General features: G+C 41.6%; 2 protein-coding genes across 3 annotated transcripts; one reads left to right on the forward strand and one right to left on the reverse strand.

Annotated features, from left to right (window-relative positions):
- The first annotated feature begins 1,518 nt into the window (after positions 1–1,518).
- Positions 1,519–7,537, forward strand: casp8 (caspase 8, apoptosis-related cysteine peptidase). Its single transcript, XM_018725935.2, has 10 exons — positions 1,519–1,606; positions 2,696–3,056; positions 3,293–3,392; positions 4,364–4,493; positions 5,003–5,064; positions 5,354–5,408; positions 5,744–5,802; positions 5,926–6,052; positions 6,385–6,913; positions 7,059–7,537. Exons 2-10 carry the CDS (start codon positions 2,755–2,757, stop codon positions 7,186–7,188), a joined length of 1,494 nt encoding a protein of 497 aa, XP_018581451.1. The 5' UTR covers positions 1,519–1,606; positions 2,696–2,754; the 3' UTR covers positions 7,189–7,537.
- LOC108918555 (caspase-8-like) lies at positions 7,506–12,328 on the reverse strand. Of its 2 annotated transcripts, none has more exons than XM_018725950.2 (5): positions 12,236–12,328; positions 10,555–10,891; positions 10,280–10,391; positions 9,564–10,059; positions 7,506–8,964 (listed from the first exon to the last, which is right to left on the reverse strand). In XM_018725950.2, the coding sequence occupies exons 2-5, from the start codon at positions 10,861–10,863 to the stop codon at positions 8,796–8,798; spliced, it is 1,086 nt and encodes a 361-aa protein (XP_018581466.1). In that variant the 5' UTR covers positions 10,864–10,891; positions 12,236–12,328; the 3' UTR covers positions 7,506–8,795. The 2 variants fall into 2 exon arrangements, with proteins under 2 accessions (XP_018581466.1, XP_018581475.1); XM_018725959.2 differs by lacking the exon at positions 12,236–12,328 and adding an exon at positions 11,220–11,415.
- Between the last annotated feature and the right edge of the window lie 97 nt (positions 12,329–12,425).

Genomic DNA, 12,425 nt, shown 5'->3' on the forward strand with positions numbered 1-12,425 from the left:
ATACTAGATCAGAACACTACTCCACTCAGGTGCAAACCCTGCCAGATTCATGCTACCCCCTGGCCATAGACACTTGAGGACTCCGTCTACTCCTGTGGCATCACAGCTTTTTAGTGAATACATTTATTCATTTAGCTGATGCTTTTCTCCAAAGCAACTTACAATGTTACATGTACTACAAGCTTACAATTATTTCCTGTTTACACAGCTGGGTAATTTTACTGGAGCAATTTAGGGTAAGTACCTTGCTCAAGGGTACTACAGCTGGAGGTGGCAATAAAATCTGTGACCTTTAGATCCAGAGGCAGGAGCGCTAACCACTATGCTTCCAGCTGTCCCACAGTAAATGTGCAAGCATGTCTAAAATCCTGTTTTTGCTTCATTGTTATGAGGTATTGAGTGTAGATTGAGGGGGGAAATGAATTTAAAGGATTTAACATAAGGCTGCAACATAAAACATTAACTGCAAGGGGGGACATACGGTGGCACAGTTAGTAGTGCTGCTGTCTCACATCACCTGGGTGGTGTGAGAGGATGTGGGTTTGATCCCTGCTCAGTCTCTCTTGGTTTCCTCTTACAGTCCAAAGGTGTTACTGATGTATAAATGAGTGACCCAGTGGTGTATTTAGCAGTTAAGTCACCACGGTGACTAAGGTGTGTCGGCTGATAACACTACATAGAGTTTATTGGAAGCCACTTTGGAGAAAAGTATCTCCTAAATAAATAAATGTGAAATAGTAAAGGGGTCTGAATACTTTGTGGATACACTGTAGTGCTGGATACTTGTATCAGAAGGCTTGGACTAGTCCTGCTCGAGGCAGCCATCTTGGAACGTGTGATGGGTTTTATTTTAAACTGAGCATGTAGTGACTTGTACATTACACAGGTAAATTCCCGGCATGAACACTTAGCGAGAATGACCTATTTTTTCTTCTACCATTTGTAAAGCAAACAATATTGCACTAAAAATATTGAGATTAGTTACGGTTAGTTAACATATATTTATATTGGTGTATCAATTAAAATTTTAACAGTCGTTGTATCAAGTGCCTGTTCTAAAAGACACCAGCAAATATATCGTGTCATCGTTTTATAGCGCTGAATGTAATGACTTCCAGGAAGAGCGGGGAAAAGTGAAACTCAAACTGCCAATTTCAAACATATGTTAATATATAATATTCTCATTTCACAGTTTGCCTTGCAAGTTCTGATTTCTACAGAAAGATACTGTATCAAAAATAATATTTTTCCATCGCTTAAGTTATTTTCTAAATGAAACTCGAGTATTTTTTAATTTTAAAATCCATAATCAACAGCTTTCTCCTGCGTAACGTCCACAACTTATGCTCGTTATTTGTTTTATATAGTAACGGCTGAAAGAGATGACGCAGCTCCGTCCCCGAAACGTTTTTTCCAATTCGTGACCCTTCTATTCTATTGGTTACCGTCCGGCGCGTGGCAAAGGCGTGTACGTCGACGTGCTGCGTCACATGACGTTCGGTTCTTATTACAGAGAACTGGAAAGTACGGAACTTCAAGGTAGTCGGTTGAGGCGATCGATTGTGTCGCAGTAGAAGAAGGGCGATTTCGTGGCTGTATGCGCGAGGTAATTTTAACGTGTCACAAAATATTTGCGTTAAATTGTACGTAATTTATTCACAAAATCGGTATTTTAAGTAGAAATCGTTAAATTTTAAGTAGAAAATTTACTGGGACGAGTCGAGTTGGCACTACTCACGTAAATTAATGCAAGACTGAAGTCTGTCTAGTAGTAGACTAGTGTTTTTGTTAGTTTTTTCTTCGAGCCACTACTAGCCTAGGTTGAACAGTAGTATTGAAACACTTCGTATAGCTGAATCTGCGTGCATATATATATATATAAATATATATATATATATATATAAATAAATAAATACGTTTATGTGTGTGTTTATACAATACTACTAGCAGTTGAAAGTTTAGACTGACCGATTGATTGTGTTTTTAAACTAAAGATATTTTCATTTTGAGGCCAAGGCTTGGAATTGGTTTCTAGGATGTAAATAGTGAAGTAGCTGCTATGTACAACTTTCTTCCCAAAACAAAATTTTAATAGATATTTTTATGACCCCTCCAAGTAAATAGTTTAGTGAAGTTTGGAGTTGGGGGAAAAATTGTGCCACTATCTTCCTCATTAGTGTGTCTCTCTCTTTCAGTGTTAATTTTGTGCAATTTCTATCCTCATTAATTTGTTCAAGTGTTTGGGATGCTCTAAATAGCCTTAAGGGGGTGCGGTGGTGCAGCGGGTTTGGCCGGGTCATGCTCTCTATTGGGTCTGGGGTTCAAATCCCACTTGGGGTGCCTTGTGATGGACTGACGTCCCACCCTGGGTGTGTCCCCTCCAGCCTTACGGCCTTTGTTGCCGGGTTAGGCTCCTGCTCACCGTGACCCCGCTTGGGACGTGTGGCCTCAGACTGTGTGTGTAAATAGCTTTATTTAATAGGTCTGTTGCAGTTTTAGACATATGAGCTGGACTTTTTTTTTCCTTCTTTTTCCTGCACTGGTCTCATGTGAGCACATTAGATTTCTCTAATTTGGTTTCAGTATTTTGGCCACTACTTTAGTTGAGTTAATACTCAATTAGAACAAATGAATTGATTTGAGACATTTGTTGTTGTTGGATGATAATCAGTGTTATTTTTCCTGCTTTTTGCAGCTGAGAAAAGGACACGTCTAAATTTTCGATGCTGAGGTAGCGGGGAACCCTCTGGCACTATGAATAACGAACTGCTTCTCAGAATTGATGAGGATCTGGACTCTGAAGATGTCGCAGCGCTTAAATTCCTGTGCAGAGATCATATCCCCTTAAAAAAGCTGGAGGCTGTGCAGGATGCACGTGACCTGTTCTTGAGGCTGGAGGACCAGGGGCTGTTGGGAGACGATGACTTGATTGTAAAAGAGTTGCTGCTCACGATCCGACGCTTTGACCTGCTCCGGGTTTTAGGGACCAGCCCAAACCAAGTACAGAATCTGCTGCAGCTCTCTAGTCATACAACTTCAGGAATATCTTCCTACCGGTAACTATGAATACTTTCTAAAGAATCAATTCCTGTTTAAACATTTATACTATTATTAGTGGGTAAGGCTTGTGCCTCAAAATGTCTGACCTGAATTCACATCAGATTGAGTATGCAGAAAAGGTAACTTAAACCATTTCTTCTCACCTTTACCATGAAAACTGCAAGTTATTGTGCTGATTTGTATTTCACTCCCTGCCTGCCCTTATCTTGGTTAATAATGTCCTCCTCCTCAGGAAAATGCTGTATGAGCTGTCCGAAGATGTGACTGAAGACGATCTGGATTCCATCAAGTTCCTCCTCAATATCCCACGTGGTAGACTGGAGCTTTGCACGGTGAATACCGATATCCGAGATGTACCATGTACAAGTAAAATATACATTTTAAATTATGTTGCCTTTGAAAAATGTACCAAAGTACACTGCCTTTTTCAGAAGTTTGTTCATAGCTATAGAGTCACATTTAAAACCAAGTGATAAACATTAAATGCTACATAATACAGATCTGCTTCCATTTATTCACGGGTTAGGTTCTGGCACATTCTCAGATATACCTCCAAAAGAGTTTTCCTTTTGAACATTTTTTAGTAATATTGCACTATGGTGGCGCAGTGGGTTTGACCAGGTCCTACTTTCTGGTGGGTCTGGGGTTCGAGTCCCACTGGGGGTGCCTTGTGACAGACTGGTGTCCCGTCCTGGGTGTGTCCCCTCCCCCTCCAGCCTTACGCCCTGTGTTGCCAGGTTAGGGTCCGGCTCCCCACAACCCTGTATGGGACAAGCGGTTTCAGAAGATGGTGGTGGTGGTGCACTATGTTAAAATATGAACTATTTTGAATTGACAAAAATTCATTCTCTTTACAAACTCTGATTTAGTACCATTTGTTCATTGTTTCATCCCATAGATATGTACAACACTCCTAGTCTGGTTAGTTATCACTGATACTTGGGAATATCAGCCACAAGTTGTAAATGCTGTTACAGCAAGGTGAATTGGTCCCTCAAGTGGAAAGTGGAAACATAGATGGATTATTTTGCAACAGACAAAAAATGTTATGGAATAGAAAGATAAGGTGCAGTTTAAAAATAAACTGGAAGGTGTCTTTGAAAATTCGGAACAGAACCAGAATACATGCAACATATGGTTTTAAAATTAGGAAATTCATACACTAGAAAACATTTCAGTGTAATTTTTTTAAACCATTTTCAAAAGAAGAGCCATCGGTGTTTTATGTGCATCGCATTCTGGAGTGTGATTTTGTGACGACAAGGTTCCCCCACCCTTTGTTTTCTTTGTATGTCTCAATCAGACCTTCCTGGATGTGCTAGTGGAGATGGAGAAACAGGAACTTCTCAGTGAGGACTCTCTCACCGAGTTAAAGCGTGTGTTTTCCCACTGCAATAAACAGCTTGCTATGAAATTGCAACAATATATTTCAGGTGAGATGAGAATTTGAAATAATGTGTAAAGATATTATTATACAGTAGTCACATCTAGCTAACATTTGATTTACATGGGCATCTTTTTTTAAACTAATTTTCCATGCATCAGTGATGTTTTTGATTTTATTGTATGCCAGCTGAGCTAATGGTGTGCAACATCAGCCTTCTCCGAGGCTACTCATGATACCCACAGATAGCCCCTCACATGTCTGACAGTGTTGCAGATTGGTGCTTTTTTTTATAGTTTTAATATTTTGATTGCATTATATATTACATAAACAAGTTTGTATTTTTGGTACGTTCAAGCTTATGGCATTTGTTTGTGTAGCGAACTCTTTGTACGTAACTTAACTTTGTATATTATGTAAATCCCAACATAAGTTGCAACTATGCTGCAAGTATTGTTGAACCACTTTAACACTACATCTCTCTGCCATCCCCACTCCAGTGCCTATATGAATGTTTATACAGTCTGTTTTGCTCAAAAGATGTTCTGTTTCTCACAGGGTACAGAATTGCAGAACCTTTCCCTGTGCCTGGGTACCAGTATAGGGATGCTGAAACAAATGTGAGTTCTCCACATATGTACTTCCTGTCTTTGTTAAATTTAAAAATATTTTCTACTGAGATGCCCTTTTCCTTACTATTTTTATATCCATATGGAGTCTTTTCCACAAGACAGATGGATGAACCATCAGACTCAATTTCTCTGCCTAAACTAGATCTAGCCAATTGTGGGGAAAATATACACACTTGAAAACATGGCTACACTCAACTGATTTAAGTTATTGCAGTTGTGAGCAGATTCTTATTTCATTTCGGCTAAGAACTTTAATTATGTACCTATTCATCTGCAGAAGATTAATCGTTCTCACCAAGTCCAGAACCCTCTTCCAGAAGTGTTTCCCAGCAGTAAGTTTGGTGTTTGGAATACAAGCTAATTGGGGAAGCCTAAAAGTTTTAAATTTTAAGTATTCTGCTCAGCAGGTACAAATGGGTCTAATTAATCTTCTTTTAATTGCTTAACATCTGGTTTATTTTTGGGCAAAAAGCCTTATTCTTATGCTTTTTTTACAACCCTTTCACAGGTGTGTACACACCTTTTCCTCAGGTGTACTTATAACCAGCCATTACTAACTTTCCCTCACCCTTTTCCTGCATGTAACAATTTCCTTGCATATTTCTGCACTACACTGTTACTCCAGTTGTTCTGCATCATACTTATGACCAGTGCCTTTGCCTTTCAGATCAACATGAACAACCAGCCTTATCGCTGGATGCACAGCAAAGTAGCTCATATGATGCGGTATGTAAATGTACTCAATTTAAAAGCAAAATTGATGGTTACTCGATTTCATTACTGTTCTTGCATACTCGTACTGTACAGTGTGAACAAACACATTGATTCTGTGGCTTTTTAATATTGCAGGAGGAAGTTTACAGCATGACCCACCGGCCACGTGGTTACTGTCTCATTATCAACAACTTTAACTTTGAGGAGGAAAGTAAAAATATAATTGGACTGCGGAATCGCAGAGGAACACACCGAGATGCAGGTTGGCCATTTTATTCTGCTCCTCTGTAGGTAGCTGAAAATGTAAAATGTTGTGCCTGTACCTTACTACTGGTGGCCTGAACACACACATCAAAAAAACTTGCTGCTTATACTGATCTATATTTAGTACCGCTACACTTACCATTTCTTTGGTCATATTACTTGGACTTGCATACAAACGCACATGCTATTTGTATAGTTATTACTGTGCTTTCTTACAACTTTATACTTAGTGTGTTACTATATGTTAAATGTCCAACATATCCAATTCCTTGCATATTCAAATATACTTACCCTGTAAAGTGTTTGTTTTCCTTTGGTATCTCTTCTCAGAGGACCTGACTGATGTCTTCCGCAGCCTTCACTTTGAAGTACATTTAAAAGAGGACCTGACTGCCAGTGAGATATTGAAAGTAGTGAAAAAGTTTGGCCAGATGGACCACAGTACAAGGGATGCCTTTGTATGCTGTGTCCTGTCCCATGGTGAAAAGGGGTCAGTATATGGCACAGATGGGCAGCTGGTCTTAATTCGCGATGTCACCCTCCCCTTCACCTGCAGCCAGTGCACCTCCTTGGCCAAAAAACCCAAGCTCTTCTTCATCCAGGCATGTCAAGGCAAGGCCAAGCAGTGTGGAGTAAGCATCCAAGCAGATGGGGAAGGAGATGAACAGGAGGCGGAGGAGCTATATGATACAGACGCGAGATGTGTCGTACCTGAATTGGCCTCTGAAACAATTCCCGACGATTCAGACTTCCTTCTCGCTATGGCTACAGTGGAGGATTACAAGTCCTTTCGCAGCATCAAAGAGGGCTCGATTTTTATCCAGGAGCTTTGCCGTCAGCTGAAGACCGGCTGTGCCAGGTTAGTTCATCAGTTGTAAGCTGGTTATCTATTACTAGTTAATGCATCAGTGTGAAGGTGGTTTTGTTTTAATGCAGAACTTTTTTTTTTTTTTTTTTTGTATCCTCTTTATAAGGAGATTACATTCAATTATATGCTATTGCAGGAACATGGATATCTTGACAATCCTGACCAGGGTGAACCGAAACGTAAGCATTGGCGTCTACCTAAACAGCAAACAGATGCCAGAGCCCAGGTACACGTTGACTAAGAAGCTGGTGCTACCCTTGGACTGAAAGATGTTCTGTGGGCTTCTGGCTGCTCTTGGAGAGAACCTTCCCTTGGACAGAGCAGGAACAGCTTACTCAAAAGAATAACCCTGACCCCCCCCCCCCCCCATTGGTGAACCTGCTTTGTCTGAACAGAGCCTCTTAAAATAGCAGCCTTTCTCAATTCAGGTAGCAAGACAGATGAATGTTGGTTTAGCCTTTGTTTCTTTTTTGTAAAATTAGTGCTTATTGTGTCAATAATAGGAAGTGTGGATTGGTGTAAGTGCGTAAGATGTATAAATATTAAAGAATTAGTTCTTTACTAAAAGTTTGTAGGGTGAGGGTTTTTTTTTTATTTTATAAAACCCTTTTAACAGGGCTTGATGAAACGGCAGTCACATGTTTAGAGTACTGGCAGTTCTCTGGTGTAGCAGGTGTGATGCATCTTAACCAGCATCAATTTATTTCTAAGTTGGTGCTCAAGTTTCACCATTCCACTTGCAGTGGGTTTCCAGTCCTTCAAACTGTCCTCCGTTATGTAAAAAGGAATGTTTACCATACATTTCTGGTTGCAAGTTGGCCTGTTCTTATATACCATACTTCTCTTTTCTGACAGTACTTCAGGTATATTCAGCTCTATTTTTATAAAGCGCTCTTCTCACGCAGTGACACAGAGCACTTGAACACAGACATAAGGCAAAGAAACAAATACATCAGATATATTGACAATGGAACACTGCAATCTGCTAATGTGAGATATATATGCAGTGTACTGTTATTGATTTTGTCCTTAACTGACATGCTTTGAACTTGTAATATTGTGTTCTCTAACATGCGAGTAGAGCCTCTGATGTCAAGGCTGAAACTACATTTATATTTATTCATTTAACTGATGCTTTTCTCCAAAGCAAATTGTTAATTTACCTACTTAGACAACTGGGCACTCCTTCTTCTGAAGCAGCTTGGGGTAAATACCTTGTGCTGGGGCACTACAGCAGAAGTGAAGGTTGAACCTGCACCCTTTGAACCAAAAGGCAGTAGCTCCACCCACTACACTACCCCCTGCCTCAGTGTACAGTTATAGGCATACTCATATTGCCCTAGTTTGGGTACAGATTTCCAATTTAGGAGTAACATTTTCAGCGCTGGAGCCTTTGCTAAACCTATTCATGTCTAGCCTTCTAGTAGATAGTGGAGGAGTAACACATTCATGAAAATATTGGTAAATTCAGTGTTTGTTTATAAAAACAGTACAAGAATTCCACAATTACTGAGACCAAAGAAGAATAATCTTAAACAGAGTAAGAGGGTGAGTTGCTGTATAGTGCTGGGTTCAGATAGCTTATAGGTATATTGACTTTTTTTAAAATATTTTATTAACCTGTGCAAAACAAGAGAACGGGTATTCTCCAAAGAGATGTGTTTCAGGTGAACTGGTGACTAAATTTCCCACTGTGTCTGTTCTATGAGGGACTACCATTCTGGCCAGAGTGTAAACTGTCTCACACCCTCTGCCTCCAGAATTAATGAGGGAGGGGGGATAAGTCTTAAGGTGATTACTTTACATCACGAAAGGGTCAAGCAGCAAAGTGGTGACCACACTGATTTCGTGATTTACTAGAGCAACCTCCTGGTCAGGTTGTGTCCAGACCAGGCACCCGAAATACTAGCCGTTTTGTGAAGGTGAATGCAGGTTCTGGGATCTGCTTGGCCACCTGGAATCTGTTGTTGCACACCATTTTGCCCTCTTCCCTGCTCACTACTTCGTTAACTCTGGTGAGGATGGTAAGGATGTCTTCACCCCTGTAAAGAATCAATACAGTACAAAAATATTTATCCATAAAGATTGTATGTATTACACTGAACAGCAGAATTATTTCTCAGTTTTATGTAATGCATTAAAACACCTTTTATTATAAACTTGTATTAGCCATGTAAAAAAAATCCTAGCAACAGCAGGTAGCATAGCGATTAGAGCTGCTGCCTTTGGAGCCATAGGTCACAGGTTTGAATCTTACCTCCTGACTCTAGTAGCCTTGATTAAGGTGCTTACCCAAATTGCTCCAGTAAAAATTACCCAGCTGTATAAATGGATAAGTAGTTGTAGGTAGGCTAACATTGTAAGTTACTTTGGAAAAAAGCATCAGCTAAATTAATGTAAATAACAGGGTTCTGTGAAATTCTGTGCATTTTTATACTTTGATTTTGAATTTAGAATAGTTTCATTATTTCACATTTTTTAGCACTGTACTTTTCATCCTTTAATAAATTTTAAAGGTTCATTTATTAAGTGCTATCACAGATTCTCATGGTTTGTTTCTCTGGGAAGACATCAACCAATATTACTTAATTTGCAGTTATGAGTAAAGGCAGTTTGAGTGTTGGGGCAAGGCAGACCTCACCTGGGGCAGTACGCTGACAGTGCCTGACACAGAGACTGGATGTACCAGCTTCCAGTCTTACAGTTTCGGATAGAGTAGCAGTCCTGCACAGTTGCCATGCCAACAAGGAAGTCAGCATCTATGGGGATGGTAGTACCACATGCTGTGTTGGCATCCAGATCACAGACCATTTCCCCAGCACAGTCTGCCTGGACAGCCACGCCCCCCTGCAAGCGCTCCCCCTGGCACGCCTGGATGAAGAACACCTTAGGCTTGCTGACTAGGGCACGGCAGTTCTCCCCATTGAACGGTTGCAGGATCTCTTGCAGGCTGATGGTATTCCCGTCGCGGCCGTAGACAGCCCGCTGTGTCCCGTGGCTTAGCACACAGCACACAAAGCAGTCATTGTGTGGTTTCTGCGCATACTCCTGTAGCCTGGACCGCATCTCATCCGCTGACTGGTTCACAAATGTCTTCACCTCAAAACCCAACCAGTGGAAAACCTTTCGTAAGTCATCTACCAGAGAAGAAAAAAAAATTCAAGGTTGGACCAAAGATGTTTTTCTGGTAAACATGGGGAGCAAAGTCATGTAATAAAGGGACCTTTTAAAAACACGGCTAGCCAGTATTTTCGGGTTTATAAAGGTAGGAAATTTTGGTGCACCATCAAAAACCAAATCTCTTTACTGTAAGTACATGACCAAAAAGTTTCAGCTAAAAGCTCGACTTAGACTAACCAGCATCTTTTCTGGAACCTTTTCGTTCTTTCAGACTCCTTGTGTCAAAGTTCTCGTTGTTGAAGATGACACAGAACCCTCGGGGAAGGCTTTTCATCTGGTACTCAGCGATCTGTATGGGTAGAGGATAGAAAACGTGATGTGGAGACTTCTGTCAGAAGTTGAATGAAGTGGCAGTGATTGAAGTGGTATTGTTCTTTCAGCTTGTGCGTTAGGGATTCTAAAAAAAGTCAGCTGTGGTCTGTACGAAACGATACAGAATAAGCTAAGCTTACCTCAGTGCTTCCTGGCTGCTGGTACTGATTATCTGGGTAAGTAGAAAGTTCCTTCAAGCCAGGAAAGGTTTCCAGGATGTCTGCTTTCTGCAGAAGGGCTAGGAAACGGCGGCAAATGTCCTCGCCTTTATTCATAATCTTGTCCAGTATGTCGATGACTGTCTTCTCGCTGGACTGCTGCACGCTGCGGATGTTGTGATACTCGCGCTGAGTGATGAGGGAGTCGGCCTGCAAGTGCTGCAGGAGGTAACCCGGGTCTGACATCAGAACTTCTATTAGACTGAGTTTTCTCTTCCGAATGTCATTCATGGTGGCCTTCACTCCCTGCAAAAGAAACCTGGACAGCGGACAAAAAGTAATCAGCACGTGACCGAGTTACATGATATGAGTGATAATATGACATATATAATAAAATAACGACAGCTCAAGATGTTTAAAAAGTATTTGGAAGCCAAAGTTGTGAAAAAATTAGGCCTTTGACACTTGCAAAGATGAAGTTCCCAATCCTATCATGTATGTACACACAAATAAGTTACATTATATTATATATATATATATATTAAATGTAACACACGTGTGTGTATATAAATGCTAATTTTTATTTAATCTGAACTTTTGACGACTTGTAAAGACAGTAAAGTGCACATAAAATAAGGGTGTATTACGTTTCACTTTCGCTTTCTTTTGTTTCCAGGTTGAAATAAAAACAACTACTATCGCCACAGTTTGAGCACAGCGTGATTTACTGTAAAAATACCGCGAAGGTAACCCCAAATGCTTAGAGTTTTTCCCCGCAGTAGCGCCACAAACCCGGGTCCGACTGAACCCGTTTCCACGGCGACTCGCCACGAGCCCGCCAGTCTGCGCGAGAACGACAACAATAGTAGCCCGCGAACGCGCGGCGAGTGACGACACGGCGCTCGAACTGCACGTTTCATCTACTTTCACCGCCGAGGCCGCGCTCTCACCATACATCTGTGACACACAGAGATTAAACGTGTTGGGCGCAGATATTTGATCACACCTTTATTTATTATTGCAGCAGTCAGTGCTTGCAGTTTAATTACAGCTTCACTTATAAACGGCTCGAGTGTGGAGTGTTACAGATCTCGGTCTTTATGAACAGAGAATTCTCAGAATCCTCAACGTCCTAATAATAGCTAGCAGCGTTAAGTATTTTTAACCGTCACTACGATGTAAAATCGAATTTAATGACTTGAGGTAGAAACGGGAAGCATCCTATGCCCCTTCTTCTCGGCGCTATGAACAGCTCTTCCCCGTGCTGAAAAGTAGCTGTGTGACATTCGAGACCACTTTTGTGTCACAATTTCTGTCAGCAACGTTAAAATACGTTTAAACATCGTGCGTGGCCCTGCAAGAGCACGATACAATGGACGGCGCTAGTTCATTCCGCAGTCCGCAGCCGCCGAGTGGGTAACCAGGATGGAAACGTTACCATTAGCAATTAGCATAACAGCAGCGCGGAGGTTCCACGCGAGACAGAGCTGGTGACTTGAGCAGGACACCGTCCGACTCGCGGCAAATCCTGCACCCCCTGGCGCACAATTACAACACGGTGCAGAGCAACGCAATATACGGACAGACACCGCGCCGCAGCCCAGCCCTTAGCGAAGAATCGAACCGTTCGCCGTGGATGAGGGGCGATCGGACACTCACTCACCGTGACCCGTCCCTCCGAGAAGCCAGCGAGGACAGCCGGGCTGCGGGTCCGAGTCTCCGCGCGGGGCTTCCGATTTTCACCCCCTGCAGTGCGAGCGGGAGCGTCTCGGTGTCGCTGTTGAGTCCTCCTCGGGCGAAACGGTGGAGACAAAAACTCAATTGTACTGACAGTGAAACGATAGGTGGGTGGC

The sequence above is a fragment of the Scleropages formosus genome, chromosome 14 (assembly GCF_900964775.1).
Source record: "Scleropages formosus chromosome 14, fSclFor1.1, whole genome shotgun sequence".
NCBI classification, from domain to species: domain Eukaryota; kingdom Metazoa; phylum Chordata; class Actinopteri; order Osteoglossiformes; family Osteoglossidae; genus Scleropages; species Scleropages formosus.